At 40.1% G+C, this 26,327-nt stretch overlaps 4 protein-coding genes across 6 annotated transcripts in view; 2 read left to right on the forward strand and 2 right to left on the reverse strand.

Moving 5' to 3' along the window:
- Nucleotides 1-229: 229 nt before the first annotated feature.
- On the forward strand, nucleotides 230-11,100 carry tbc1d10b (TBC1 domain family, member 10b). 2 transcript variants are annotated; one of them, XM_032537856.1, is made up of 10 exons: nucleotides 230-713; nucleotides 1,720-2,721; nucleotides 3,543-3,642; nucleotides 3,754-3,861; nucleotides 4,856-4,962; nucleotides 5,454-5,568; nucleotides 6,521-6,586; nucleotides 6,668-6,857; nucleotides 7,084-7,238; nucleotides 7,395-11,100. In XM_032537856.1, the coding sequence occupies exons 2-10, from the start codon at nucleotides 1,739-1,741 to the stop codon at nucleotides 8,310-8,312; spliced, it is 2,742 nt and encodes a 913-aa protein (XP_032393747.1). In that variant the 5' UTR covers nucleotides 230-713; nucleotides 1,720-1,738; the 3' UTR covers nucleotides 8,313-11,100. The 2 variants fall into 2 exon arrangements, with proteins under 2 accessions (XP_032393747.1, XP_032393748.1); XM_032537857.1 differs by having other exon boundaries at nucleotides 230-419.
- A 422-nt stretch (nucleotides 11,101-11,522) lies between these two features.
- mylpfa (myosin light chain, phosphorylatable, fast skeletal muscle a) lies at nucleotides 11,523-16,551 on the reverse strand (the record flags this gene model as incomplete). The annotated part of the gene is given in 7 exon segments (XM_032537861.1): nucleotides 11,523-12,378; nucleotides 13,315-13,363; nucleotides 13,466-13,544; nucleotides 14,103-14,207; nucleotides 14,298-14,373; nucleotides 15,607-15,705; nucleotides 16,349-16,551. Coding segments are annotated over 7 exon segments (513 nt in total). The 3' UTR covers nucleotides 11,523-12,276.
- A 4,841-nt stretch (nucleotides 16,552-21,392) lies between these two features.
- Nucleotides 21,393-24,672, reverse strand: pheta2 (PH domain containing endocytic trafficking adaptor 2). Of its 2 annotated transcripts, XR_004335374.1 has the most exons (5): nucleotides 24,111-24,672; nucleotides 22,950-23,038; nucleotides 22,538-22,841; nucleotides 21,537-22,239; nucleotides 21,393-21,497 (listed from the first exon to the last, which is right to left on the reverse strand). XR_004335374.1 is itself a non-coding variant. In XM_032537860.1 (4 exons), exons 2-4 carry the CDS (start codon nucleotides 23,028-23,030, stop codon nucleotides 21,830-21,832), a joined length of 795 nt encoding a protein of 264 aa, XP_032393751.1. In that variant the 5' UTR covers nucleotides 23,031-23,038; nucleotides 24,111-24,672; the 3' UTR covers nucleotides 21,393-21,829. The 2 variants fall into 2 exon arrangements, 1 of the variants encoding a protein (XP_032393751.1); XM_032537860.1 differs by having other exon boundaries at nucleotides 21,393-22,239.
- A 315-nt stretch (nucleotides 24,673-24,987) lies between these two features.
- Nucleotides 24,988-26,327, forward strand: part of cd2bp2 (CD2 (cytoplasmic tail) binding protein 2) — a 4,778-nt gene continuing 3,438 nt past the window's right edge. Inside the window, exons 1-2 of the mRNA XM_032537866.1 lie at nucleotides 24,988-25,159; nucleotides 25,410-25,488. Of these exons, the coding sequence (XP_032393757.1) occupies nucleotides 25,414-25,488 (75 nt within the window). The 5' untranslated portion in view covers nucleotides 24,988-25,159; nucleotides 25,410-25,413. The remainder of the gene's footprint in view (nucleotides 25,160-25,409; nucleotides 25,489-26,327) is intronic.

The following is a 26,327-nucleotide window of genomic DNA, read 5'->3' on the forward strand; positions in this document are numbered from 1 at the left end:
TAGTAGAAGTATAAAATAGCATTAAAATAGAAATGCCCGTATTCAAATAACGTGCATGTACCTTAAAAGTGTACTTAAGAAAAATAATTGAGTGAATGTACTTAGTGCATTACACTACTGTGTATAATGCATTGTTTACACTAGCACGTTTCTGCTGTGGAAGCATTGACGGTTAATGTGTGGAAGGGAGGCTCCTGTGCGGGTGCGTGCATGTAACCGACGACATTGACGAGAACACGCACGTAGCTGTCAGTAGGAAATGCAGCCTGCTGGCGTTGGATGTAACGTTAACCCTGTCGCTGTGGTTGCTGTGCTTGGATAAATTAAACAAAGAAAGACATTTTTAACTCTGAAGTGTTACTTAGAAGGTTGCTTGAATTTGGCGAGAATTTCGCTGCAAGTCCGAATGTCTAACCGAGGTAACCGAAACCTTCAGCTAAAAGCTAAGCTACAGAAACAGAACACTATCGGCGCTAATGCTAATAGTTATATAGGCTAAAATAAGCTAACTTAGCTGCTAACTTAGCCAGCTAGCTTGCCAATTGCAGTTTGCTCTTTCAGGTTATCGCCCCATATAGCGGTTCCTATCCCGTTATCGCTTTTTTCGTATTTACGAAGGAGGCTGTGGAACCGGAGCTGTGGCGGGGGGTGCGTACGGATAGGAACCCCCTGGCTATCCAGGCGGACGGATCACAGTGACACGCCGGTCGTGGGTGAGTTGAGCAGCCGAGCTGAAGTTGTATTGACCAGGCAGCGGGTGGACAAGGCCGTGGACGCTGTTCTGCCAGGGCCTGGTAGGGAGGGAGCGTGATGACTATTGGCTATTAGTAAACCATTGCTCCTGTCTGCGGAATCGGGAAGTTGAGTCGCTTCAAGAGAGGCCTCAAGAGAGGATATGACAACAAAGTGGCTGGTGTTATTAGCTGCTAGGATAAACAGATAGCTGTCTTGAACAACTACAGACCGTATCTGCTTCATAAGCAAATTACTGGATCACTCAGGTTGTCGTGGGCGCTTTGTTGATAACCAAATGCCAGGTTAATGCAGCTCTATCAACAGTTTTTTTCTGTCATCCCAGCTCGCCCACTGATAAAGTAAAATTGTGTCAAAGCGGTATATTATAGTTGTACGATTTTTGATATTTTTGGTGTGATGTTTCATGTTCTTTTTTAAAATAAAGTTGCTGATATCATTATAATTATATCAGTTCTTTAACATAAATGTAACTAATTTTACTGTATAATGTGGGCGTAGATGTAGCTAGCAAAAGAGGAAATGTAGCTTTAGACATTGATTGCTGTGACATTATTCGCAGGAATGATATACCAAAATATCACATTTAAAGTTGCAGTTAATTAATGTATATAATAATTGTGTATGTTTGCACACTGTCTCCCAAGAATATCCATGATTTCAAAATATAGTTCACTTCTTTAGCTGCTTCTCCAATCCTGTTGTTTTCTGTTTTAAGAAGAGGAATTGAGAAACTGGCTAGAAGTCTGATTTGTTATAGACACTTTAGTCATTTTTTGCATCAAGCATTTGCCTTTTAAGTTGATAGGCTCCTGACTTGTTGCTGAGAAGATTTTCATCTCCACTATAACAAATTTTTTTGATCCAAGCTGCAGGTGTAATTTATTACAATAGTTTAGACTGAACTGATAGCTGCTATTTGGCAATGGAAAACTCACCTCCATCATGTTAACTCTTTTTGTAAAGGAGAGATCAAAGTGGAACCATGGCTGAAATCTCCACCCTATCCCCATCACCCCCTGCACTGGGTGAGCATCATGCAGCTCCATCCATCCCTCCATCCTCATCTGTGCACACTGCTACCAACAGCCCTGCTCCAGAGTCTGCCAGGGAGATGCCCACACCTAAGTCTTACCTCTACAATGACAAAGCTTTGACTGAAAACACTCCTGCCGCACAGTCACCCTTAACTCCCCACCCACCCTTAAGTCCTCCCAAACTCACTGCTGAGACCCCCTTCACATTGTTGGTACACGAGGATGCTCCACAGAGAGAGGAATCAGGACAGAAAGATGCAGAGACTGGAGCTCATGTTATTAAGCAGGAAATGACCAGTGACCCACCAGCTGCAGAGCTCTTAACTACTAAAACAGAGACCCCACAACTGTCAAGTGAGCCAATGGCTCAGAGTGAAGTGCAACAGGCACCCCCCTCTCCTGATCTCAATCCTGGTCCTAATCTTTACCCCAATGTGCATGTCACCCACAATCTAAATCCTGTCATGGATGAAGGTCAATTTACAGTGGGCCAACCCCAAATTACTACAGCTTCAGACCCTGTGCCTGCTTCTCCAGCCTTCACCGATACGGCAGCATCAGCAACAGCTGAAGAGGAGAAACCTCAGCCCCTGCATCAAGCACAACCCCCTCAAAGACAGGCTCCTCCTCTCTCCCCAAAGCCTGCCACTCCAAGTGAAGCAAGGAAAGCAGAACTACCCGGCACCGAACACCCCAGCCATACTGTCCCACTGATCCACGAGCCAGACTTTCCGCTGCCCAAGCCCCGACCAGCCCCTGACACCCTCAGCTACCTAGAGTCAGCCAGCCTAATGTCGGGGACATTGGAGTCTCTATCTGGGCTGGGAGAGGATGGCAGCTCTGTGGGCTCAGACTCTGAGATCAATGGCATGGCTGTCAGACGCACTGATAAATATGGCTTCCTAGGTGGGAGTCAGTACAGTGAAAGCGCGTAAGTATTAAACTAAGACATAAACTAATTACTCACACTCCCGTCCACTACGCAAAATATTGATCACTGTGTTTTTATTATATCTAACAGATAGGTCTGAGATATTCTAAAAGTAAAGTAGCATGTTCAGTATAGCAGGCACTTCTCTCTTTTTTTTTTTTAAGGTTCCATAAAGACAGCTCTCTATTTGCAAAACGATTAATTAAATAATGGCCACACAATTGGTTTACACAGATAAATGTAAATCCTGTCTTCCTTTTAATCTGTCTCTTTTCCTTCCCTGAACATGTTAGTCACTCTCTCATCCATATGCCCAAAAGAGATCTTCCCCTCTTCTTTGTCTCACCCTCCATTTTCTGTCTTTCTCTCCTTGTCTGCTGCTCTAAACATATCTGCCCATTCTTTATCTCCCCTTGGTCTGACTCAGATAATGCTGAGGGCGTTTTTGTGACTCAATATGTACTGACTGTGTTTGTTTGGTATCACCTCTTACGCCTATCTGCTCTCTTCCTCTCTATTCTGTCAGATTTGCTTCTACTTTTCTGACAAGCTAATTGCTCTTCCACTGTTGAATAATTAAAAATGTATTGATTTAGTAACCATTAGTAATGGCAGTGCATTCTGGTCAATATTAAAGAGGTTTTGTATCTGAGCCATTCAGCATAATGTGTGCAAATTATCGTAAGAAAGAAAGTGAGGTAATTAATTTATGCCATAGAGTTACAAATTACAACGTATCAGAGTGCAACATTTAGGAGTGTAAAAAGAATACTTCCCAGTTCAAAGTCAAAAATGGCATCATGTATTACTCTATATTACAGTGAAAAGGATGTTCGAGTTGATGTTGCCCGACAGAGGGAGGTAAAATGGCTTGATATGTTCTACAACTGGGACAAGTGGATCAAACATCGCTTCCAGAAGGTATACATATCAGCTTTTTAGACTGTATTTGGATGTGTTTTAGAATTATTTGGATTAGTTTTACTCTACATAATGCAATAAGCATTATGTGTGTCTTTTTGTGCATTAAAGGTGAAGTTGCGCTGCAGGAAGGGGATTCCATCTTCTCTCAGAGCCAAAGCCTGGCAGCTACTGTCTAACAGCCAAGAGCTCCTAGATGCCAACCCTGGAAAATTTGAGGTATGAATGTGACCATGTTGTCTTTTTAACTTCTTTTTTAATAACATTTTAAAATGTAACACACAGGGTGAGGGGTATGACAAAATACATGAGTTCTAAGATGCTGTTATCAACAAATATGTAGGTATAGTTAGGGCAGGGCAATATATCGATATTATATCATTATCGTGATAGGAGACAATATATAATCTTAGATTTTGGATATCATAAAATGGCTTATGTTCTGAACTTACCAGACTGTTCTTGGTGTTTTATTATTTGCCTTTAACTATGTATAACCGCAGTACTAACGAATATTTATCTGAAATGTCATTGTGAAGATATTTTATCAAAGCACTATTGTCAAGCCTTTAATATCGTTGTAATAAATCAAGGTATTTGGTTGGAATATCGAGAGATCTGATCTTCTCCATATGGCCCAGCCCTAGGTACAGTTCATTTTACATGGATTCAGGCCCCCTAGTATTTAAAATTAAAAAAAAAAAAAGATGAAAAGAAAAAAAAGCATGAAACAGTACCGATCCTGTTTCATTCAGTCTCTTTCACTCTTATTTTATTGTAAACAACATGGATGTCCCCAAAATGTATCTTTTTTTTAGGTTCCAGAAATCAAATAAATATGAAAATGTAGTTTGATATTTTATTCTTCAAATCTGTGCTGAATGTCTTTCTCTCTTTGTAGAAAGTTGGTGAAGCTACAGTTTTTTTATTCACTGACTTACTCAAAGTGAGGATCATTGTAATGGGAAGTTGTGGCTGAAAAGGGCCATTTATCTAGAAGGGTGTGAAAGGGGCGCAGGCGCAGACCTAGCATTCCGTAAGCCTCTTATCAGGACCAGTAATCCTGCCTGCCCTGCCTCTGTCCACGCTGTAGGGAGGTCTGGCCTCGGCTGGCTCTGGGTCCTAGCAGTCTGCTTGATATTCTTTGTGTTGTCTGTGGAAGACTCTCAAACGTGGTTTCATTAACATTCATTCATCATTGTTTTTACTGCAGGAGCTGGAGAGAGAGCAGGGAGAAGCTAAATGGCTGGACATTATAGAGAAGGATCTCCACAGACAGTTCCCCTTCCATGAGATGTTTGCTGCTCGTGGTGGCCACGGGTAAATAAACAAACCTCAACAAGTTTTACATCAGAGTACACAACACACGATTGACAAGAAAAACCTGCATTCTGACTCCAATGCACACATTTTATGTAACCATTAGCATGTTACAAATGTTTGACCCTGGAGTAACTGTTTACAGGATACAACCAAGAAAATTGTGTTAATTAGAGTAAATAGAGTAAATTTGTTAAAAATGGTAGACCAATAAAATACAAAAACTGTCAATGTCATAAAGAAAATGACATCAAAAGAGGATATTAAAAATGGACAAAAAGACTATAAAGTCACAGTACATGTAAGAATATAATAATACATTTTATTTTAGAAGACAAGTGATTGAAATGTAGTGTCAAGATTATTTTATTCCTGAATTCCTATTAGTTTTATTTTGCATTCTTCCCTTCACAGGTCAAAGGGAGGTGCATGAACTGGTCAAGTGTTTTGGTGGATTTGGCCACTAGATAATTTTTTAATTTCTTCTACAGGCAACAGGATCTGTACCGAATCCTGAAGGCTTACACTATCTACCGGCCTGACGAGGGCTACTGCCAGGCCCAGGCTCCAGTGGCAGCAGTGCTGCTCATGCATATGCCTGCTGAGGTGAGGGGCTGAGTCAGTGGGGTACAGGTTCTCACTAGGTGGGAAAGGAAAGTGGTTCATCCTTGTTAGTTCTGAAATATGTAAGATGATATTGAGTTGTATTAAGATGATGTTGATCTTGATCCAAAGCAAGATGTCATCATTGGGAACGTAGGACAGTGAGTTAACGTTCCTATGTAGCACACTACAAGATGCAGTTTCTTGAGTGGTTATGCTTTATCAGAAGTGGTATGTTTTAGTTTAATCATGGTTTATGTTTATCTCTTTTTACTGCTCATGAGAAAAGTGGGTTGGCGTGGGAAACAGCGAAACAAAGTGCTGCATTAAAAATAGCAGCAGACTGGTGACACTGCTGAAACTTCACAGACCAGACTGAAGCAATCGACAAGGTGTCCTGCAAATATCAAGCATGTGTGATACAGACAGGACTCAAGTTACAGTTGCTCTGTCCGGTCCAATCTTTTTACAGCAAGGTGACCACATAGACCTACCCGATGAATATTTTGACAGTTTGACACCTGAGTTAATTGAGTCCCATATATAAATGGACATATGCCGATAGGTGTGTAAGGGTTTTTCATTTGCTGTAGTTGATGAATTGTACAAACGGTGTATCTTTATCTACTGAAAGGGTTGTCACGGTTTAAATTGCGGACCATTTTCTGTTTAACAAAAGTACAGGAAGGTTGTGTTAATTATTTTCATACATCACTATCTCTTCATCACCTCAAAGCTTTGCCATCATTTACATTTACTGGGAAGATTTAGTCAATTTATAATGTGCGCATTGTTGACATTTTTAAAGGAGCGCCAAAAAGAAGGGAGAAACAAAAGTAGGAATGGATGCAATTATGTTTCATCTCACAGCTTAACATTTAAACCTCATTTGCTGTTGATTGCCAGCCTTAACTGTTTAATAATAATAATAATAATAATTTGGTTCTGTTCACAGCAAGCTTTTTGGTGCCTCGTCCAGATTTGCGAGAAGTACCTTCCCGGCTACTACAGTGCTGGCCTGGTGAGTAAATGAACTAACTCTTTGTCAGACCTTTGTATCAATCCTCTAACTTTAAATTTACATATAATCTTTGTCTTTTAGGAAGCGATCCAGCTCGATGGCGAGATATTCTTCTCCCTGTTACAGCGTACGTGCCCAATGGCGTACCGTCACCTTAAGAAGTTCAAGATTGACCCGATTCTCTATATGACTGAGTGGTTTATGTGCATCTTCTCACGCACCTTACCATGGGCCAGTGTACTGCGTGTATGGGACATGTTCTTCTGTGAAGGTACCATTTTATGTCCACACAGTTCGGCCAGCTCACTTGTCTGTTCGTAACTGTTTTCTTACATTTACCTCTAGATGGTGAAGAATTCTAATGATCTAATAAGAAACTGGATACATTTTATGCTTGCATGGGTAGACAAGTTTTTTGCAGTGTAAGGAGTTGTCAAGTTCAGTTATATTTTTGGTCCATAGTTTGACAGAAACCTGACTTAAGTCTCTGGTTGTAGGGGTGAAGATAGTGTTTCGTGTGGGCCTGGTGCTACTGAAACAGATGCTTGGCTCTGTGGATAAACTTCGGGAACTGCAGGGCATGTATGAAACCATGGAGCGTTTAAGGAACATCTCACCTGACACTATCAGAGAGGACATATTGGTACAGGAGGTGGGTCTTTCTCTCTTTGCTTTAAAGACCCAGTACTTAAACAAATTCTGCTTCTGTTTTTACTCGGCGACACAAGTTATGAGTCACTTTGTCTTGTAGTGCTTAGTAATCATCACTTCCTCTGTCTGTCTCGTCCTTGTCTGATGTGTCGTCCAGATTATCATTCTCCCAGTGACGGAAGGGCTCATAGAGAGGGAGTGCCGTATTCAGGTGAGGAAGTGGAAGGAGTCCAGAGGGGAGCTGACACACCAGCCAGGCCGGCGCCTCCACGGTACAAGGGCCATCTTCGAGTACAAACGCCGAGCAGCCGCCATTAGCTCCGGCGGCAGCTTCTCTTTCCTGGGAAGTCAGATCCCTCCACCAGGACCTCTCAGGGCCTCTTCCAGTCTCCTCTCACTCCCTGGCTTCCGCAGGTCAAAGGCTCCTTTCCATTCCCAAACCAAGAAGGGCTCCTTCTCAGGGCCATCAGGAATGGAGGGCCTGATGCATCAGTCCCGACCTGCAGTAACATCAACCCCAGAACAAGGCATCAGCCATAAACCACCTATTCCTCCGGGGGCAGGTCAGAGGGAACCGGCACCCCACATTCCGAGCATCTTAATTGGGGGTGCAGCTGGCTCGTCACGTGGGCCTGCTCAGGCCTCAGAAGCCAACTCAGCACAGGGCCAGCGTACTGCTGTGGCCCCAACACAAAGCACAGCACCACCGCCTAGCGCTCTATCCCCCTCCCCTAAGATTGTCTCTGAGCAAATTACGTCTACTATCCCCTCTCCCACTGCAAACAACTCCCCTCTACTGCTAATTCCAGATTCAAAAAAAGAAGCTGCTGATGCCACAACTGGTGAGGAAGATGTAAAGAAGAAGAAGAAGAACAAAGAAGGCAAGAAGAAGGAAAAGGAAGAGGAGAAGAAAAAAATGAAGGAAAAGAAAGAAAAGGACAAGGCTGAAAAAGAGAGGCTCAGAAAGGAGAAGGAGAGGCTAGAAAAGGAGAAGAAGAAAGGGGGGAAGAAAAAAGACAGAGGAGGAGAAGCTGAAGACAAAAATGGAGCTGCAGCAGCAAGAGATTCGGCCTAGTTTTTCATCCTGTCATTCCCGGATAATGAAAAGGGACGCTAAACAAAAAAGAGGTCAGGGCTAACAAAAGACCCCCAGAATCAGAGTGATTAATAACAAAAAAAATGGGATAGCTTCCAATAAACGCATCATTTCAAAGACTTAATGTAGTCCCAGGACTATGGTGGAGAAAACTGGATCATGGTTTTAACAGCACCTTGGGCCGGGGGGGGGGGGGCGGTTATGAGCAAAGTCAGTGGCGAGTCAATGCTTTCATTTTCAGTTTTAGTAAAATGGGAGAAAATCCTTTTTCAACTGGATAAAAGACTGTGAATTACAAATTACAGTCATTATCTCTTTTTTAGTTATTTTTTCTTTTCTTGTTATTTTTTTTTAACAGATGGATGGCAGTGGTTAGAGAAATATTGACATTGAAAGGATTGTTGAACTGAAGGTTTGCAGAAATAGTTATGGTGCCATAGAGGATGTAAATAAAGTCAACCTACAGTACATAGAACCCTGTTCTGCTCAACATGCCCCATCATTTCTCATTTGTGGACAGGTCATCTGGATGCCTGTGACAAAAAAAGAAAACTTCAAAGTTGTCTCAAACACAGGCACTGAAGACAAAAATGCTAGAAATATTGTTGAGGATGTATTTATTGTCATGTTTAATGTTGTGAGTGAGTGTGTGCCTTAGTAGTGTAGTGAAATGTGTCACTGTTCTGTATGTGGCCTCCCTGTTTTCAGTCTCCCTCGGGCTGCAAACCATTAAGTCCAAAGTGTTTCTCCCCAAATTCTTCTGTCATTGGAATAAATATGGAGGGATGTACACAGAAAAAAGAGGGAGAAAAATTAACAATATAACCAGACACCAGAAAGTTGTGGCTGTTTTTTAGTGATTCATTTATGTGTTTTTTGCAAAAAGCAGGCACAACATTATCGATAAACTGGTTTCATAAAAACATGCAATGCTCTGTGGTGCCCGTGCACAGGTCCTGCAGACCAAATGTCCATATGTCAAATTAGTATTATTTTGAAACGGACAAAATCCTACGCATGTATTTTATTTCGCCAAATTTCAGCATGGGTAAGAACTTAAGTTCATTAACCCATTAGAATGTGATTTGAACTATCCTAAGAGAATGAAGGATGATTTTTGCACTTGTGATTTTTGTCAGAAAATACCACTGAAGTCAACCACTCCGTTAGTTTAGTGATGTAGAAAACGGGAGTCTCAACAGGCCGCTTTCATACTTTGAAATCTGCTTCGAGGACCTATAGGAAGCCACTTGACTGGAGGTGCCAGGTGTGCCAATGTAGCATTAACCTCTGATCTTTGACGTTCGGGCTCTGATGTATTTATGTACAAAGTGGTTAATTTAATCAAATATAGTATATTATGAATTATTATTATTTTGGATCTGACTATTTTTCTATGTGAGTAGGAGACACCTGGTTGACTGGAATGATGGCTGACTACACAGTGTAGTGGGGGGGGGGGGATCATTTGTGTTTATTTTAATTTGATTTTTTCTGTGCACGCTAAGTCCTGATTTTCACAACAAACTCGATGCATGTCTTTGCTATTATTTAAGTTTTCTGGCACTGTTGTTATGGTCAACTATAGGTTCATGGGTCTCCAGTTTACTAAAGTGCAGTATTAAATATACTTTGAAAAATGGGCCTCCAACAGAATAAACAGTAAGATGAGTGATTCAGACAGAATTTCTGGGAGTTTTAGGTCATAATCGTACTGTAATATATATACTAAGAGGTGATTTAGGAGCTTTGAATAGTTCTTTAATTTAAGTATGAGTATGTCTGTCTCACCAAATTGTGTTGTAAGATTCATGATGACTTATGGACTAACTCCCTAACCTATTTACACTCAGTGTCTGTACTGTAACATATTTATGCATACATTAAACTGCACTGAACCCCATAAGTATACGAGGAATAGTGCCAGGTAGTTAGTATAAAACCATTTGATGGCAAGAAACATTGCTCTCTAACTGTACTGTTTTTGTAGTTAAGGATTGGAGGGACTTTCGTGTAATTGTAGCCAACGTGTCCTGCATATTTGTTGTTTTTCACTTATTTCAGGTCTTCACATGGCTGTCATTTAAATATATAAATTCCACACTCACTCCCTTCCTCTATTTTGACGCCAGTGCATCCATAGGCACAGATTAGTGTAGTGTTAGTGAGGAGAACCTGAACACATCTATGCAAACCATCCTCCATCATGGCGGTTGATGGCATGTGGTGACAGAAGCACTGATTTCACCTCTTGTTGTGATGTTTAGATTGGGGCCATGGGAAATAAGAATTTTGTGCTTCAGTTGGTCTTTTTCTGAGCACACTTTCATGCCTGTGGGGCACAACATTTTATGAGCAATATGTCCTCGCAGCTCTTATTTCTTGAATTTGAGAGGGCTCGAGATGCCGTGATCAAATTAATAATCTCTCTAACTTGTGGAGTCGGCACAATATTGAGGACAAATCAAGAAATCCATTTCTAACTAGGTCCTTTGTGCATTTCTGCATTGATCCTGAAACTGTCGTTCTTTAATTCAGTTGATTCGGAATGAATACCCACTAATGCAAATACTTAAAGAAGTGTTTCAGCTGTTTTTTCTCCCTATGCCGTTAAGTCTTTTGTGTTTTTAAGTTTACATTGTCACTCTCTCTGGCGAAAGTGAAATAAAATCATAGCTAATTGAATTCATTCCGACAGATCTACAACTGATGTATTTAATTGATGATAATGACATTTGTGATGAGTAATAAACCATAATATATTACATCATCGTGTGTTTTTTGTCTTTCTTGGGGTTTGTCCTATTGAAATGTGGAAAATGTTCTGTTGTCCATCGGGATTCATCTTAGTAGTGATGAGGAATTCAACCTGAAGATCATGTTGCGTGTTTGCTTGTGAAGCTGCTGATCATGTCCTTAGAAAAAAATAACCAGAATGTATTTTTTACATGGGGAAGCCAGCTGTCACTGCTACAAGGTACATGGTTTGGTCCTTTATTTAGTGCAGAAATATATATTAGGTGCTAATTTATGTGGATTAGATTTAACTTTCAGGCTCCAATTTGTACATGCTGATGTAAAGACGTCCCACTAGATGTCACTACATGAGGGATTTGGATATTTGTTTTGTCAGACTTGTTTCTTCCCACAGAGCCACTGAACAGAGACATTATTTTACAAAAGGAAAGCGGTTTTATTCACAGTTTGTCCCTTTTATTCATTACAGAGGAAAGGCTAGGAAGAGTTCAGCTTATGGAAAAAAAGATGATTTAATGGTTGCAGGAAGGAGTGAAGGGAAAGAAATCGAAGACGAATGTTTTCTTTCGACCCTTTCTCTCAACTCCTTCAGTCTTTCTCTTTTTCACTTTTCAAGGAAAAAGTTGTCGCCACTTTAAGGAGATAACTTCTTTCTTTCTAACCTTCAAATGCTCTCCCTCCTCTCACCTTTTTTTCAAGAGGACATCTTCAAAATTTGGAATGAGGTCCTCATATATTCCTGTGGCCCCCCCCCCCCCCCCCCCCCCCCCCCCCCTTTCCAAAAGAAAACCTGTCTTTTGCTCAGATACTGAGGGAAGCAGAGGGACACATTTCATCTACACAAACACCTCGAAGGTGGAAGTGACAGAGCTGACAGAAATATTGAGGTGAGAAGACAGAAGATGGTTGGAGGAAAGAAGGTTTTTGAGAAAGGTTTGTTGATAATGAAATAATGTTACAGGATCATTTTATTAAAAAATCACCCTTATTCACCATAAGCAAACATAGACACCCCATGTGCATCAGCCCCCTCGTGTCAGTGTGACAAGTCTTTGGTTTGAATATGAACGGCTGGGCACATAGGTTTACACAAGAGGTAAGCGAAGAGGGAAGAGGAGGAAAGAAAAGCGCAGGGAAGGCATGATAGGAAAGGGATTGCTGTCTTTCTTGTCTTCTAGCTTTGTCTTTACTCCTCCTTCTCCTCTCCGTGTGTGATGACATAGCAGATGTTCTTGTAGTCTACGTTGCCAGCAACATCTGGGGGGAAGGCGGCCCACATGTTCTTAATCTGAGGGGGGGGAAAAGGAGCATTTGAAATTCAGCATGTCAGGACCGGTACTGTCTTACTGACCACCATGTTTTTGAGATATTGGTCCATTGGTCAAGTTGTCTCCTCTCTCTTAAAAACAACTGTTATAAGTCGAGACAAAATTGAAAATCAACACTTTAGTTGACTCTTTTCAATCAAGGTTTTTAACTTTTTCCTACGTTAACACTTTTTTCAATGTTTGTCACTTTTTTTGAAATTTAACACTACGTAACACTAACTTATTAACTTAGTTTTACAGTAATTTTTGGAATTTATGGTCAATAAACCACATTTATAGGAAAAATATACTTAATGTTAGAAGTTAAAAAAGCAGAAATTATTTAGACAAAAATTAAAGGAATGTACTGTGTGTTGATGGATACTCACAGACTGGTATATGTGAACTTTTACTCAATGTTATTTCAAAACCACAGTTATTTCAAAACGTTTTTCTCCAAATGCTATAAAATTGAATAAGACACCCCAAAATTAGTGAAAGTAGAGATCTGTACTTGCCAAAGAGCGTTGTGTGGAATCAATCATGATATTTTTGGTAATTAAAAGAACATTGATATAGGAAAATGGGTCAATTTGACCAGAGGACACTATGAGGGTTAAAAAAATTGTTTAGATTTTATCCCAGGTTAACCTTTAAGGTTTTGACAACTACAACTATACTATGAAATGTATATCCCACATGAATCCCAGGCTTTGTTGTTTTCCCTTTCTTTTGTAAATTGTATTTAATTAATTCTATATTTCTATGACTGTTAAATAAAGTCACAAAATCAAATCTATGTGTTGCAGGTGGATAATTGGCTGACCAACAGCACTTCAGGATATGGTAAATATTAGAACAACGAGGCCAGTCTGTCAAAAACAGGAAGTATTCCTCTAACAGGTGGGTGATTTTACCTCCTCCGCTGAGAACCTGTCGCACTGAGTGGTCAGGAGCTCCTGAAGGCTGGAATAAGCAAACAGGCACATTTTGGGAGTCAAAATCTGAATTGATCCTATTTGAACAAGCATGTTGAATGTTAAAATATATATATTTTTAAAAGCTCACAATTCCTTCTTGATGCTTCCAGTAGCCTCTGGGTCCAGGACTTTGAAGGCGGCAAGAATAACGTCCTCGGGGTCAGCACCTGGGGAGGACATGAACAGGACAGGCTGGTTTACCTTTACACTGACTGACAGTGGTGGGAAAAGCATTCAACATGTCAAGTAAAAGTATAAGCAACAATGTGTTCATCAAAGCAAAAATAAAAGTACTCTTTGCACAGAACAGACTAAATCGCTGTTATGGTACTATATTATGTGATCAATATCATTGATGTTTGATATTTAATGTTGTAGTTGGTCATTCTAAACTACTTCTTACACTGTTGGCTACTTTAATCTATAACAATGCATAATATTTTATATACTGACCATGTGCTTTATATGTAAAATCTTAAAAGTAACTATTACTGTGAATGCAATGGAGTAAAAAGTAGAAGTTTCCCCTCTGAAATGTAGTTGAGGTATAAACTAGCATGAAATTGAAATACTCAAACATGAGTACCACCAAAGTGTACTGAAGTACAGTACCTGCCTAGCTACACTAAGGTGACTGGTGACATACTTCAGTTAATCTCAGTGTAATGTAAATAATGTAAAAACAACAATTTGGGAGCAACAGTTGATGTAAATTAGATGCCCACCCTTCAGCTTCTCTCCGAACATGGTGAGGAAGACAGTGAAGTTGATGGGGCCGCTCGCCTCCTTGATCATGGCCTCCAGCTCCTCATTCTTCACGTTCAGCTGGCCTGAACCACCCCAAAAAAAACCATCAGATTAGTACGAGACACCGTGAAACCCATGCATTTCTACTGTAGATTCATCCCACCACCACTCACCCATTGAAGCCAGCACGTCCCTCAGGTCATCTTTGCTGATGATACCATCTCTGTTCTGGTCAATGATTGTGAAAGCCTACAAAGAAGAGAAGCAGACTGTGTTTATTACTTGAAGAAAGCTCTTAGGCGATACGCTAAGATGGGCCGTGTGGATGGACAGGGTGAGACCTCTTTATACTTTTAGGGAGTCCACTGTCATCACTTTGTTCATTAAAATGGCAGCTGGCTAGTATCTCTGACACAGGGCTTTACAAATGTTGGTAGAGGATATTGTGCAAGAAAGAGGCTGCACCTGTTAATTGTAGTTGCATTGGTGTGTGTGTGTGTGTGTGTGTGTGTGTTGTGGGGGGGGGGGGGGGGTGTAGTGGCTGGTGGGGTTGTGTAAGCCCAAGTCTTTTCTTTCATGTTAAATAGGAAAGTATCATTAGGGAACAGCTGTGTGATCAGTTCACCATGCTTGGAGACTTACGTCTATGAAACTTAAGATAACCTCTTGGACTTGAACTTCATCTCATGCCACATCCCTGCTTCCTACTCTCCGTTTCCCCTCACCCCCCCCCCCCCCCCCCCCCCCCACACACACACACACACCCGCTGCTATCTTTCTATTAATGCAATGTGCTAAGATCACCATAATCATCGTGCCATACGTTCCGAAAGTTGCACTCAAGACATCCGTATCACTTATCACACGAGGCATGTTTCCTATTCGCAGCACATATCCCTTGACAACCCATTGAAAACCCTGACAGCATCAGTATCCAATCTCTTGGCAGCACATCCTTGTAAAATCTCCCTGACCTTACTGAACTCCAACACACGCCCTTCATGCCTTACTTACTTATTGCTCTGCTCATCAAATCACCGTTAAACTAATTTAGAGATTCTGCGATGAAATACGGCTATCGAGGTCCTGCATTAAGCAGAGGTCTGAGTGACAGCTGGTCGGGGAGGTCAAAGGTGAACAAAATGTGGAAAGCTTCAGATGGTGACAGAAATTTCAGAGCCCCTCCAAATGACATTCTCATGATGATTAAATTGTCAGGGGAGTAGAGGGGGTGCAAGCGAAATAGCAACAGCTATGAAAATGGATCCGGGAACTTCTAACCAAAGTCTAATTTTGGTTACCGGCTCCAAGAAATTTAACTCAAATTACACCAGCTTCAATTTGGAATCTGAGGCTCCTTAGGTCTAACTATTGATTATTGACCAGAAGTTGTTAAATGCTTCCTGACGCTGCCATGGATGATGCTCATACAGTAGAATAAAAGAGGGAGTATTACTGTGTGGCTGCATGGACAAACCTCACCTCTTTGTACTCCTGAATCTGGCTCTGCTCAAACATGGAGAACACATTGGAGGAGCCGCTATCTCCTCCTCCTGCCCTCCTCTTTGCCTTCTTTGGTGCCTGGAGGACAAACACAAGAGTGAAATATTTAGGTAAGTCAGTCAGATTTAGGCAAAAAACCCCTGATGATGCTACTGAGTGGGCAAATGTTCCCAACCTTTGTAGTTTATGACCCCTTAAGATTAAGTGATATATACTTACCACAAAGAGGGATTTCTCTTTATGAACTTCTTTCATTCACATTGTTTACTGCTTTAGCGGATTCTACATGTTCAGGTGCAATGGTCATGTTTGTTCAGACGTTTTTGATCTGACTACCAACACGCATTTTGTTTGTTAGCAGGAAAACGTATTTTCAAAAGAAAATCATTTTCTTTAATCTGACCCTCTAGATGTTTGAGTTTGGCATGCAATCGGAAGTGCATTATGCAAAACAAAATTTAACAACACATTAATACCCAAGCATCCTTGAAACTACATTACCAAGAACTGCAATTATCCCAAAAAAATCCACAAGAAAAATGTCCAAAATCATTTCATCTACTAAAAGTGATGCCAAATGTTCCGATCTTTTTTGTTGATAGTATTTCAAACTTAGATTTTTTTTTTTTTAAATGAATCAAAAAGCTGAGGTAATCCATAAGGTTGATTCCCCTGTAGATATTTCCACCAGAAGAGAGACAGAGATGTGTGAAGTACTCACCATCTTGAGACGGTATGAGTGGAGGTTTGGCTGATCAAGAAGGAGAAGATAGTGTGAAGCCGCAATATAGCAACATCCCCGGGGGCTTATATACCCCTCTGCAGGCCAATCTAACTTTAGCCACAGCCTTAAGTTTGGATGGGGATAAAAAAAGTGAGAGAGGGTCAGAGGGAAAGATAGAGAGAGGGAGAGGAGAGAGAGAGGATGATCAAGGATAAACTGATGGCAAAAGTGAAGGAGACAGAATGGTGGGGTAGCGTATCACTTTACAGCAGTTTAGAAATAGACCCAGGAGTCTTGGAATTAAGTAAACCTGATAGCTGGGGGACCATGCTGCAGGTTTGCAGTCTCACGTGGACTAATAAGGACATTCGGGACATAGATGCTTGTTGGACCACTGGACACTGTCTGTCCACCGTCCTACTGTCCACCTCCGTCTGCCTGCAGAGAGGCACAGCAGCTACTCGCTGACTTTATTTTTGGTTTGTGATGTCCATTGCTATATCACGGCCTGAGATGCAGGCATTCTATAAGATCAGCAACGGATGAAGCTGTTACCCTGTATGTGCACAGCTCCACTCGCTTATTTAAAGTCAACATGATGTTAATGTTAAATTTAGGATTTTCCCATAGAGGTTATGATGGCAGGGGCTCTTCATTAATACCAAGTGTGTATTATTGCATTAAGCTCATTCCAAAATAGCATTTCATTAAAATATCTCTTCACACAACAAACAATATGGAAGAACAAATATTTTTAGATTGTCTTTAAAAATAGGCAATATGTTAAATAACTGTAATAATAATAATAATAATAATTTATGATAATAATAATAATTGTTATTATTATAAAAAATAATTATAACAATGAACTGTATGTATGTATAAGTATGTCTTACTGCAATACTGCACTTTTTGAAGGAAATATCTATATTCATTTTTCCTTCCTTTTTTAACAACCTTTTTGTTCTACTCTATCACAATGAATTAGGGGTATTAGGGGACATAATCAATTAATTTAATCAATAATAATTTCAGGTGCGACTGCTTTAAAAGGGTGTAAAAATCAACACATTTTATAATCCCACAATCTCACCGTTCAATGCGATATTATTATAATATTATACTATTTAAAGTTGTCAGGAACTGCAATGAATAAGAATAACTTTATGTTAATCAACTACTACTCATAACCATCATCAGGGTTAAATCCCTAATTTAGAAAATGTAAAATAAAAATAACTTGTGTGCAATAGGACACAGAAGCAAAGGTGGAGGAAGCACGGTTTTAAGTAAACGTAACAATAGGCAACAACAATAAATAAATAAAAATATTACAATACAAGCAAAGGTACTGTTTAACCTCCTATTCAGGCAAAAGTACAGGATGATCAGCAAAATGCACTTAAAGCATTAAAAGTAACAGTGCTTGTTCTGCAAAAAAAATGTGACTGGTATTTACAGTTTGGCAGTTTCGCCCAGGGGTTCTGAGTTAATTTCTTGAGGACAGGATGAGTTTTGCCGTCAGCGTTAAATGCCAACCAAGTGAAGGCCCCATTAACCCCTGGCTGCAGTCCTGCTTTCTCTTCGGCACAAAGGTGTGTGTTTGGTGATTGGCTGTAGTCATGAACACGTCCCCACCTGTTTGCCCCATTGCCCCCTCGCCCCCCGCCCCCTTGCGCTGTCTATACCCACCATTCCTCCCCCTAAAATATATACGAGGATTACTTGGCAGGGGGATGGCAGCCGACATTCCCATAAGTGCAGAAAGGGGCAGCTGAGGGCGACCAAAATAGCTAAATAAACTTGACAGTCTGCCAATGTGCCGGGCCCTGAGAACAAAATGCTTTTCTTCATTAGTTTTTTTCAGGTGTTATATCCAAATTTACCTCAGAGATTATCTGTATTCATTTCATTACTAACTATGTTAATCTTTTCTATTGGAGGACTTTATTTTTGCAGCTTCGCTCAGCTCTCTGGTCGGGATTGTTTGTGTTTCCACTGATCTCTCAATCATGTGTCATGTCCTTGTTCTTTTCACTCCCGCAGTAATTTGGATTAGACACACGGTTGTTTATCTTGGGTGTTCAGGACATCCAGAGCCCCAGACCTTCCCTTGTGTTTCTGTTGATCTTTGACCGCAGGTTCACTTGATTATCACCACCTTGTCATAAGAATGAAATATGTCACACAGCACATGTTTTGACTGTGATGTCTACTTTTAAACAAGACTAGGTTTAGACTGATAGACTCCATGAAATGTTTTTTGTACTTTGGCATTACATTCAAAATGAAACCACATTCCTCACATTTAAACTTTAAAATGTCCCTTAAATTAAATATATTATACTGATGGTGGAATGTCTTTGGAAGCAGTCATTTTGAAGGGTGAAACAACAGAACGTGACCTTTGAAAGATCATGTTCAAGCCTGAAATGTAATTTAAGGTGTACGAGTGTACCCTAATCCTAGCCGAAAGATTAAGGGTCTGCCATCTTGAGGGGCGGCACCAAGCGTGCATTTGAAAATCTCATTAAACGCAATTGGATAACACTTTGACCAATCACAAAAACACATAGGGTGACGTATCCAGAGCCCCATACGCTAAGCTACCAGCGGAGCTAACTGGTAGATTAAACTGTCCTCATCTGTTTAGCTCTGTCCTGCATTTAGAAATAAATAAGCTTAAAAAATAGAGAAAAATATAAGCTCTCTTTCAAAACTCCTAAATATCTTTTTTATTGCAATAACATTTGGCCCACTCATTTTTATGAGTCAGTTATCATTGCGAATAAGCTTTGTCATCTTAAACTTTTCACAGACGTGTCAGTTGTAAAATAAAATGTGTTCACAATGTGTTTACACGCTGCCATTGAGAGGAAGTGTTTACACACAATAATAAGGACATTTCAGGGGGACGATGCTGTAACGTGACACATGTCGCCACACTCCTCTGAAGCCGTACATCACTTTTTAGGTGATTGGTATGTCTGTCTGTAGAAGCAGGAATGTGGAGAAGCTCCCAGCTTGTCGTATGGAGGCCTCATGGAACGTCCGTGACATGTCAAACGTCAGGGTTGTATGTTATACTCTGGTGTGTGTAAGTACCTACCAGCCTCAGGTTGCCCTGTTTTGTTATTTGACGCCATATGATTGTGCTTCATGAATAACCATACAGTAAATTATACGTTTAGGGCAGGTCAAATGTTAACGTTTGCTTTTTCAGTCTAATTGTATGGAACTTAGAGGAGGCTGAATGAACAATTTGAACATAAAAGCTTTTTAAACTTTGGCACTTTCTTGAACATGCACTTAATCTCCTCTATCAATATCCCAAATTATGCTTTTTTATGATACTTTTGTTTTACGCGGCATTACATTCTGCTTGGTTGTTGATTCTCTGTTTATGTTGCCTTGTCTCATCAGCCCAGTGGATTCAATGGGAATTACAGACAGACATGTTGTAATGATCCAAGTAAATGAGTGGATGACTCATGTAAAGCACCTAATTCCCCCCCAAAAAAAATTAACTTGTCAGTTTTAACACCAGCTGCATCATTTTTGTCCCTTGCATACTTCCATAATTCCATAGACAAATGGCTTACAGTCTCTAAATCAGGTGTTTCACTGCAGCACATCGAGCCTGCAGCCCCCTCTGCTGTTTACCATCGTCCACTGACTGTCACATAGTGTCTGATGCTTCATTGGCTTAGTGATTTGTTTGCCAGAAAAAGGGAGTGCAAATTAACTTCATAAGGTTCAGTGTTCTCTGTGTTTTTCACAAATGTCTTCTTAAAGTAGCTTTATGGTTAGATAAAATAATCATTTGTAACACATTGTGCATGCTGTCATAATGTCACACAGCCATGGCTTACTGGGACACTTCCATTGTCAGTGTCATTGGTAACATCTGTGCTTTCTCCTACTTTGACATGTTAAAATATCTGCAGGGAAAAAAGCCTGTCATATGAAATGGAAACTTCTCGTGTCACATTCTGCCTCACGTTCCATCTCAGCCACTCAGCTTTCAGCCATTCCCATCACCTGACCTTTCCTGCCCACCTGCTCACCTGCTCCCACTTTTCCTCATTAGCTCTGCAGTACATATACCAGCCCCTTTTCCTTTTTTTTTTTTTTTTTTTTTGCTTTTGCTTTTGAGGCTCTGTTTTCTTAGACCTGCAACTGTTGCTGTGTTACCTGTACCTGCCCTGTCAGCTACCCTGTAGACTTAATACAACTTCTGTTTGGACATGCCAGTAGGCTTATGTATTTTCACATTTTCAATAAACCCCTGAGCTATTGCTGTTAGCCTGAAATGTCTTCTGTTTCCTATCCTTGTTGCCGCGCACTCACCCACATGATTTCTTGTGCTTATTTCCATATTTCTATCAATAAGTTTCTATGTTTGATCAAATTTCACATTATGGACTTACATTTTAAATGTTTCTTTGCATTTTTTTGTATCAGCAGCATCTTATTTTATATCATCTGCATGGCTGAGTAGACAAACTAATTGATTATTAAACAGAAGTCAACAGACCAATTTTATTTTTCATGCATTGAAAAAAATATAATACTCTTTGCTTAATACTGTATCAAACACCTTTTCTCTGCCATCTGAATACCAAACTGCTCAGGGGACTGTATTGGAATATATTCAATGCAACTAGCAGCAGGTTAGCAGAACAAACAAGGAGAGAGCTGCCTTTTCATGGAGGACATTTTAAAGTGGCCTTGTGATTCTTCCAGTAAAAAAAACATTTTTTTTAAACCTTTATGATCTGAACTAGTATGTGAAAGTTGTGTTTGAGTTTATATCATGGGGCTACAGATCAATTTTTTTTTTCATGCAATTAGAACAATACATAATCTTTGCGTAATACTGTTTCCTGAAGCATTTTTTATGCCATGGATGAACTTAATAATTGCACCACTTAACTGCTTAGTGGCCACTGGGTAGGCTGCGATTAGAAGGGAGCAAACAAACAATGAATGAGCTTTTTTTCATGTGTAACTGTAACTAGAACAATGAAAGCTGAATTTAATTCAGCTGCTTTATTTTCAGGGTCCTGTTATTGTGCATGCTGGCTCACTGTCACACTGTCATGGCTTACTTAGACACTTAAATAAAACGTGGACATAAATATCACTAATGTTAGTCAAAATGCTGTGAAACAGACCTATTGACTTACGCCTTTGTGTCTAAAAGGTGCAGATGTGCAGACAATGTTTGTTCTTTGTTGCATCCCATGGACACTTTAAGGATGTTTGGCTTTGGAAAATTATAGCTTTCTTTAAAACAGATCTAACAAAGGATTTAAACTCATATGAAATGGAGGAACATTTAGCACATGTACAGGTGTCTGGGCCTCAAGCTCTTTGTTCTTAAATATAGTTAGCCACTTTAGGTTCAGTTCCTTTTTAACATGAAACACTCCATCTCACTTCCTCTTAAATGGTCTCTAACTCTCAGGTTTTCCTTCACCCCAGGTCGATAAGATCTCCATCACTGTGTTCCTCTTCTGCTCGTCGACTCCTCAGCCAGTCCTCTCTGACTTTCTTCACTTCCTGGCCATAATAATCATGAAGTTTGCTAAAGTCCTCAAGTGGATCAAAATCCACTAAAGGCCATTCCCCATACAAAGGTCCCGGTCCATTAAGTGGTGTGACGTGAGCATTTCTCCTGGGCCACAGTTTCGGGGACTTTTTCGCCACCACTTTAGTGGGTATTGATGGTGCCTGTAAAACAGTCCCAGCACTGAAGCTTCTCCCCACCCGGACCACTGCTGTTGGCCCCTGCACGGGAGAGAGGAAGTTGGGGGTGGACTGCTTGAGAGCACTGACAGAGGAGTTCGAACGGGATTCACCAGAGCCTTGTTGCTGTTTAGCTTCTGCAGATGGAAAACAGAAAATTTTGAAAACATAGGTTATAAATAATATTGAATTATAGAAACATTATGTATATAGCACCTTTTGCTGAGGAATAGTTTGGCATTTTGGGAAAATACGCTTATTTTCTGGCAGAATTAGAAGATTGATACCACTCTCTTGTTTATACCAAAAAATGGTTTTAAAAACAATTTGTGTTTTACACGGGGTTATATAGAAAAGACCAGAAATCTTTTACAAAAAACCCATGAACTTCCGTTTATAGGCTACCTAAGAACAGGGCCACACCACATAACACACCTTCATACTGCCTCCCCAAGTCTCTCACCAGCAGGGAGAGGTAACAGTGGCTGGCTGAGAGCAAAGCTTTAACCCAGCTCTCTTGAGTCTGACCATCCCTTGCTGCAAATCTGTAGGTTTTGAGTCCCGGCCCTTCAAACACCAGGGAAAAGGCAAACTGTCCGTCAGGCTCCGAGCGCCGGACCGCACACCCTTCCAGCACAATGACTCCCAGCAGGTGTCGGTCAGCTGGACGATCCTGGTAGAAAAGCAGGTTTGCCTTCAGGACAAACCACCGCCGCTGGTAGGTGGCATTTCTCTCTTTCTATAAATAAAAATGTCAAAAGCAAAATTATTACATTTGCTGACATATGAAAATGAGTACTTAAGATTCAGTTATTACATGTTGTGTGTGTTTAATGTTTATCCAAACCTTTTTGTAGAGATATCCTTCTTTATCTACAGGAGAGGTGCATGAAAGGTAATGGGTCAAAATCTTCTCATGGAGCTTCATCCCAAAACCTGAAGAAGGGTATTTACATTGAGAATGTGAAATACTAGAAACTGCCTGAAAGGTAGATGTAGAACATATTCCAGAAATAGACACAATTTTACTGTAACTACAAACCATGATCATGTTTCTATTAAGCTCAATTCAGTAGATCTTTAATATCCTCCAATTGTCCTCACACTTTTTATTTAAGGCCCCTTGTCATGTTTCAGATGTGTATGATTTGTTTTGAGTTCCACCAAAGTGATCGGGCCCCCTCCGAAAAGCTTTTAGTATTTGGGGTTCCCCATTTCATGCGGCCTGCATATGATCCTCCTGAAATTGTGTTTGAAGATACAATTATGACATGTGAAATAAACAAACCGAAACGAAAGAGATTTGTCCCTTCAGATTTATTTTGCGATAAAGGAGCCAAACCCCTAGGTATAGAACTGCTGGAAAGAGTATATGAAGAAGAAAAACTAGCCCCATATTGACTGGCTACAACAACAGGAGTATTTCTTATGTATATTCTGCATCAGACAGGGGCCACTTTTTAGCAGTACAATTGATTTTGATCCTTGAAGTACATTTATAATGCTTGTATTACTTCTGCACTTTTGGTATACTCATGATGGAATATGTTGTCATTAAAACATACTTGAGTAAAACATATGTATACTTTATTCACCATGGGGTATTTATACTGCAACCTGTATGAAATGTAGACTGGAACATGTTCCAAAAATTAATCCAGGCTTTTTTTTCAGCAAAACATTGATTGGAATCACAAATGTTTATTTTCCTGTTAAGTTCAATTTAGTAGATCTTTATTATTATTAATATTAGGAGGATGCACTTGAGGTTTAAAAGCAGCTGTCAGTGTTTTCCAGTGAACTAAAAACCAGGACCATACTGTTACTCTGCATGTACTGAATTAATAGATACAGTTAAATAATACGTATTTATTAGTTATAATGACAATAACAGTAATACAAGTCAAGGTAATATCAATGAAACATGTCTTGTCCGTCTTCCATGTAATTTACTTGCACAGTGACTCAGACAGCAGTGACAGAATAGAAAACTGTGACTCAGACTTACCTCTGCCAATGTTGAGTCCCTCACAGGGTTACTTTACCCTTCCACACGGTCTCCACATTATTTACATAAACAGAGCTCTTCTCCTTGGTTCTTGGAGTTCCCAAACATGAAGCCAATTGTTTGATGCATCCAGAACCAGACAATGTTTGAATATATTGTTTCAGGTTACTACCACTGGTTCTCCCTCGGGTACAAGAGGACGAGTGTTGAAATATAAATAACTCGACCCACTTCCTGGTAACACAATCCAGACATATTATATTCTCTCTCCTCTCTGCTTGCGTCTGCCCTGAGCTGGCGGATCAGCTGGACCAAGTTGTCACTGAGGAGAACTGCTACCTGGAAGTGAGACACATGATGCTTAAGAGGAGTTCGATGGCTGATGTATTTGCATCGGCTCTCTCACTTCTGCATTTGTGTTACTTTTTTTTTTTTCTTCTTCAGATGACTTTTACTTTAATCTCTGGTGGTGTGTAGAGCACATGTCCTTTAGGTGGTTGATTCTTCAGGGGGATGTAGACTACAGCTTCTTTTCAGATATACCTTCTGTATGACATTTATGGCAAAATCTGTCTCTTATTATTATTCTCTAAATCAAAAAAAAAAAAGTTTTGTGTGTACAGTATTTCAAAAATAATGACATGACTTGCTGCTACATTTCTTTGCTTGTTCTCAAATCTATTTTTGATACACACTCATCCTTTTTATCCTCAAGGAATTCATAATCTAAAAGAGTCCAAGGTGAAGAGATTTACAGGGCCTTTTTATACTGCGCAGCATGTCTCCACACAGTCTGAATCAAGTGGTGTGGAGAACACTGCGGTTCAATGTGATTCCAACATATCGTCTGTAAAATCCTCTACACTCCTCACCAGGTGGCGGCGGTAATGCGTCGTATTATTGTTTGCCAGCCAGTTAAAGAAAGGCGAAGAAAACCAGCGAAGAAGAAACGAAAACGAACGTCGTTTGAATGATTTTAGTCAAGTTTTGAAACATTTCTCAGCTAAATTTCAGCTTTTTTCGCCTTGTTTGTATAATTTCACACCAAGGTAATATACAGGTCGCACTGTATCAGTTAACTACATGCAACCTTACCTCTAACTAGAGTTTGGACTGTATTAACTGCATTATTTGTTTTGCATGCGCTGTTGTTGGCTAACATTTGTAGCAACGAAGCTAACATGAGCTCTGTGGTAACCGCTCATATCCACGACGTTACAATAATCTACTCAGTAAAAGTGTTATAAAGCCACTCACTAATAGTGAGGAATTAAAGAGTCATTGTCTTACCTTCTGTAGCACCATGCCGAAGAGGAAAGTAACATTTGAGGACGGGGACGGGGTGTTAGAGCTGGATGAAGACCTCCCAAACAAAAAGGTAACATCAATTTTAGATACTGGTTGGTCAGTAAGAGCTTCAGAGATAGAATACAATCAGTGGTGGAAGAAGTACTCCGAACACACCAGCACAAGTAAAAGTCCTGCACTCAAACTCTGCATTTAAGTAAAAGTATGTAAGTAGTATCAGCAAAATGAAAACGAAAAGTATGGTGCAGTTTATGGTGGATTTACTGCTGTAGATGTTTAAGGTTGTGCTAATTCTAACTCCTTTGAAGGGCAGTTTAATTTACAACAATGTATCACATTCTAAAAGATCATATGTTTTCCACTTTGTGACGATGCATTTTCCAACTGACCTAAGAGGTTTCAAAAGTTTAATTAGCTTAAGAAGTAGGATTATTTTCTCAAAACACCAAATTTGGTGATGCATGGTTTTCCCCAGGCAGGAAAGGTTTGACAAATTGTAACCTAAAAGTCAACTAAAGCTGTCAGACAAATGAAGTGCAGTAAAAAGTATAATATTTCCCTCAGAGATGTAGTGGAGTAACACTATAAAGTAGCATTCATTGGAAATGCTAAAGTACAAGTACCTCAGATTTAGTTGACTTGGTTACATTTCACCACTGCAACCACATCATTTAACAACTAAGTGGTCACATGTGAAGAAATACCTTTTATAAAACAATAACAAACACCCAAGTCATCACTGGATTTCCATTGGTCCAGTGACGACTGAACCTATTGCACAATTGCAGTTGCTACTTCTTAAGCTCTGCTTGATTGAATAGGATAGAATGCCTTTATTGTCATTATACACAAGTGCTGTACCTGTGCAACGAGATTGAAGCAACCCCTTTACAGTGTTGACACAAAATA

Source organism: Etheostoma spectabile, chromosome 15 (assembly GCF_008692095.1).
Source record: "Etheostoma spectabile isolate EspeVRDwgs_2016 chromosome 15, UIUC_Espe_1.0, whole genome shotgun sequence".
NCBI lineage: Eukaryota > Metazoa > Chordata > Actinopteri > Perciformes > Percidae > Etheostoma > Etheostoma spectabile.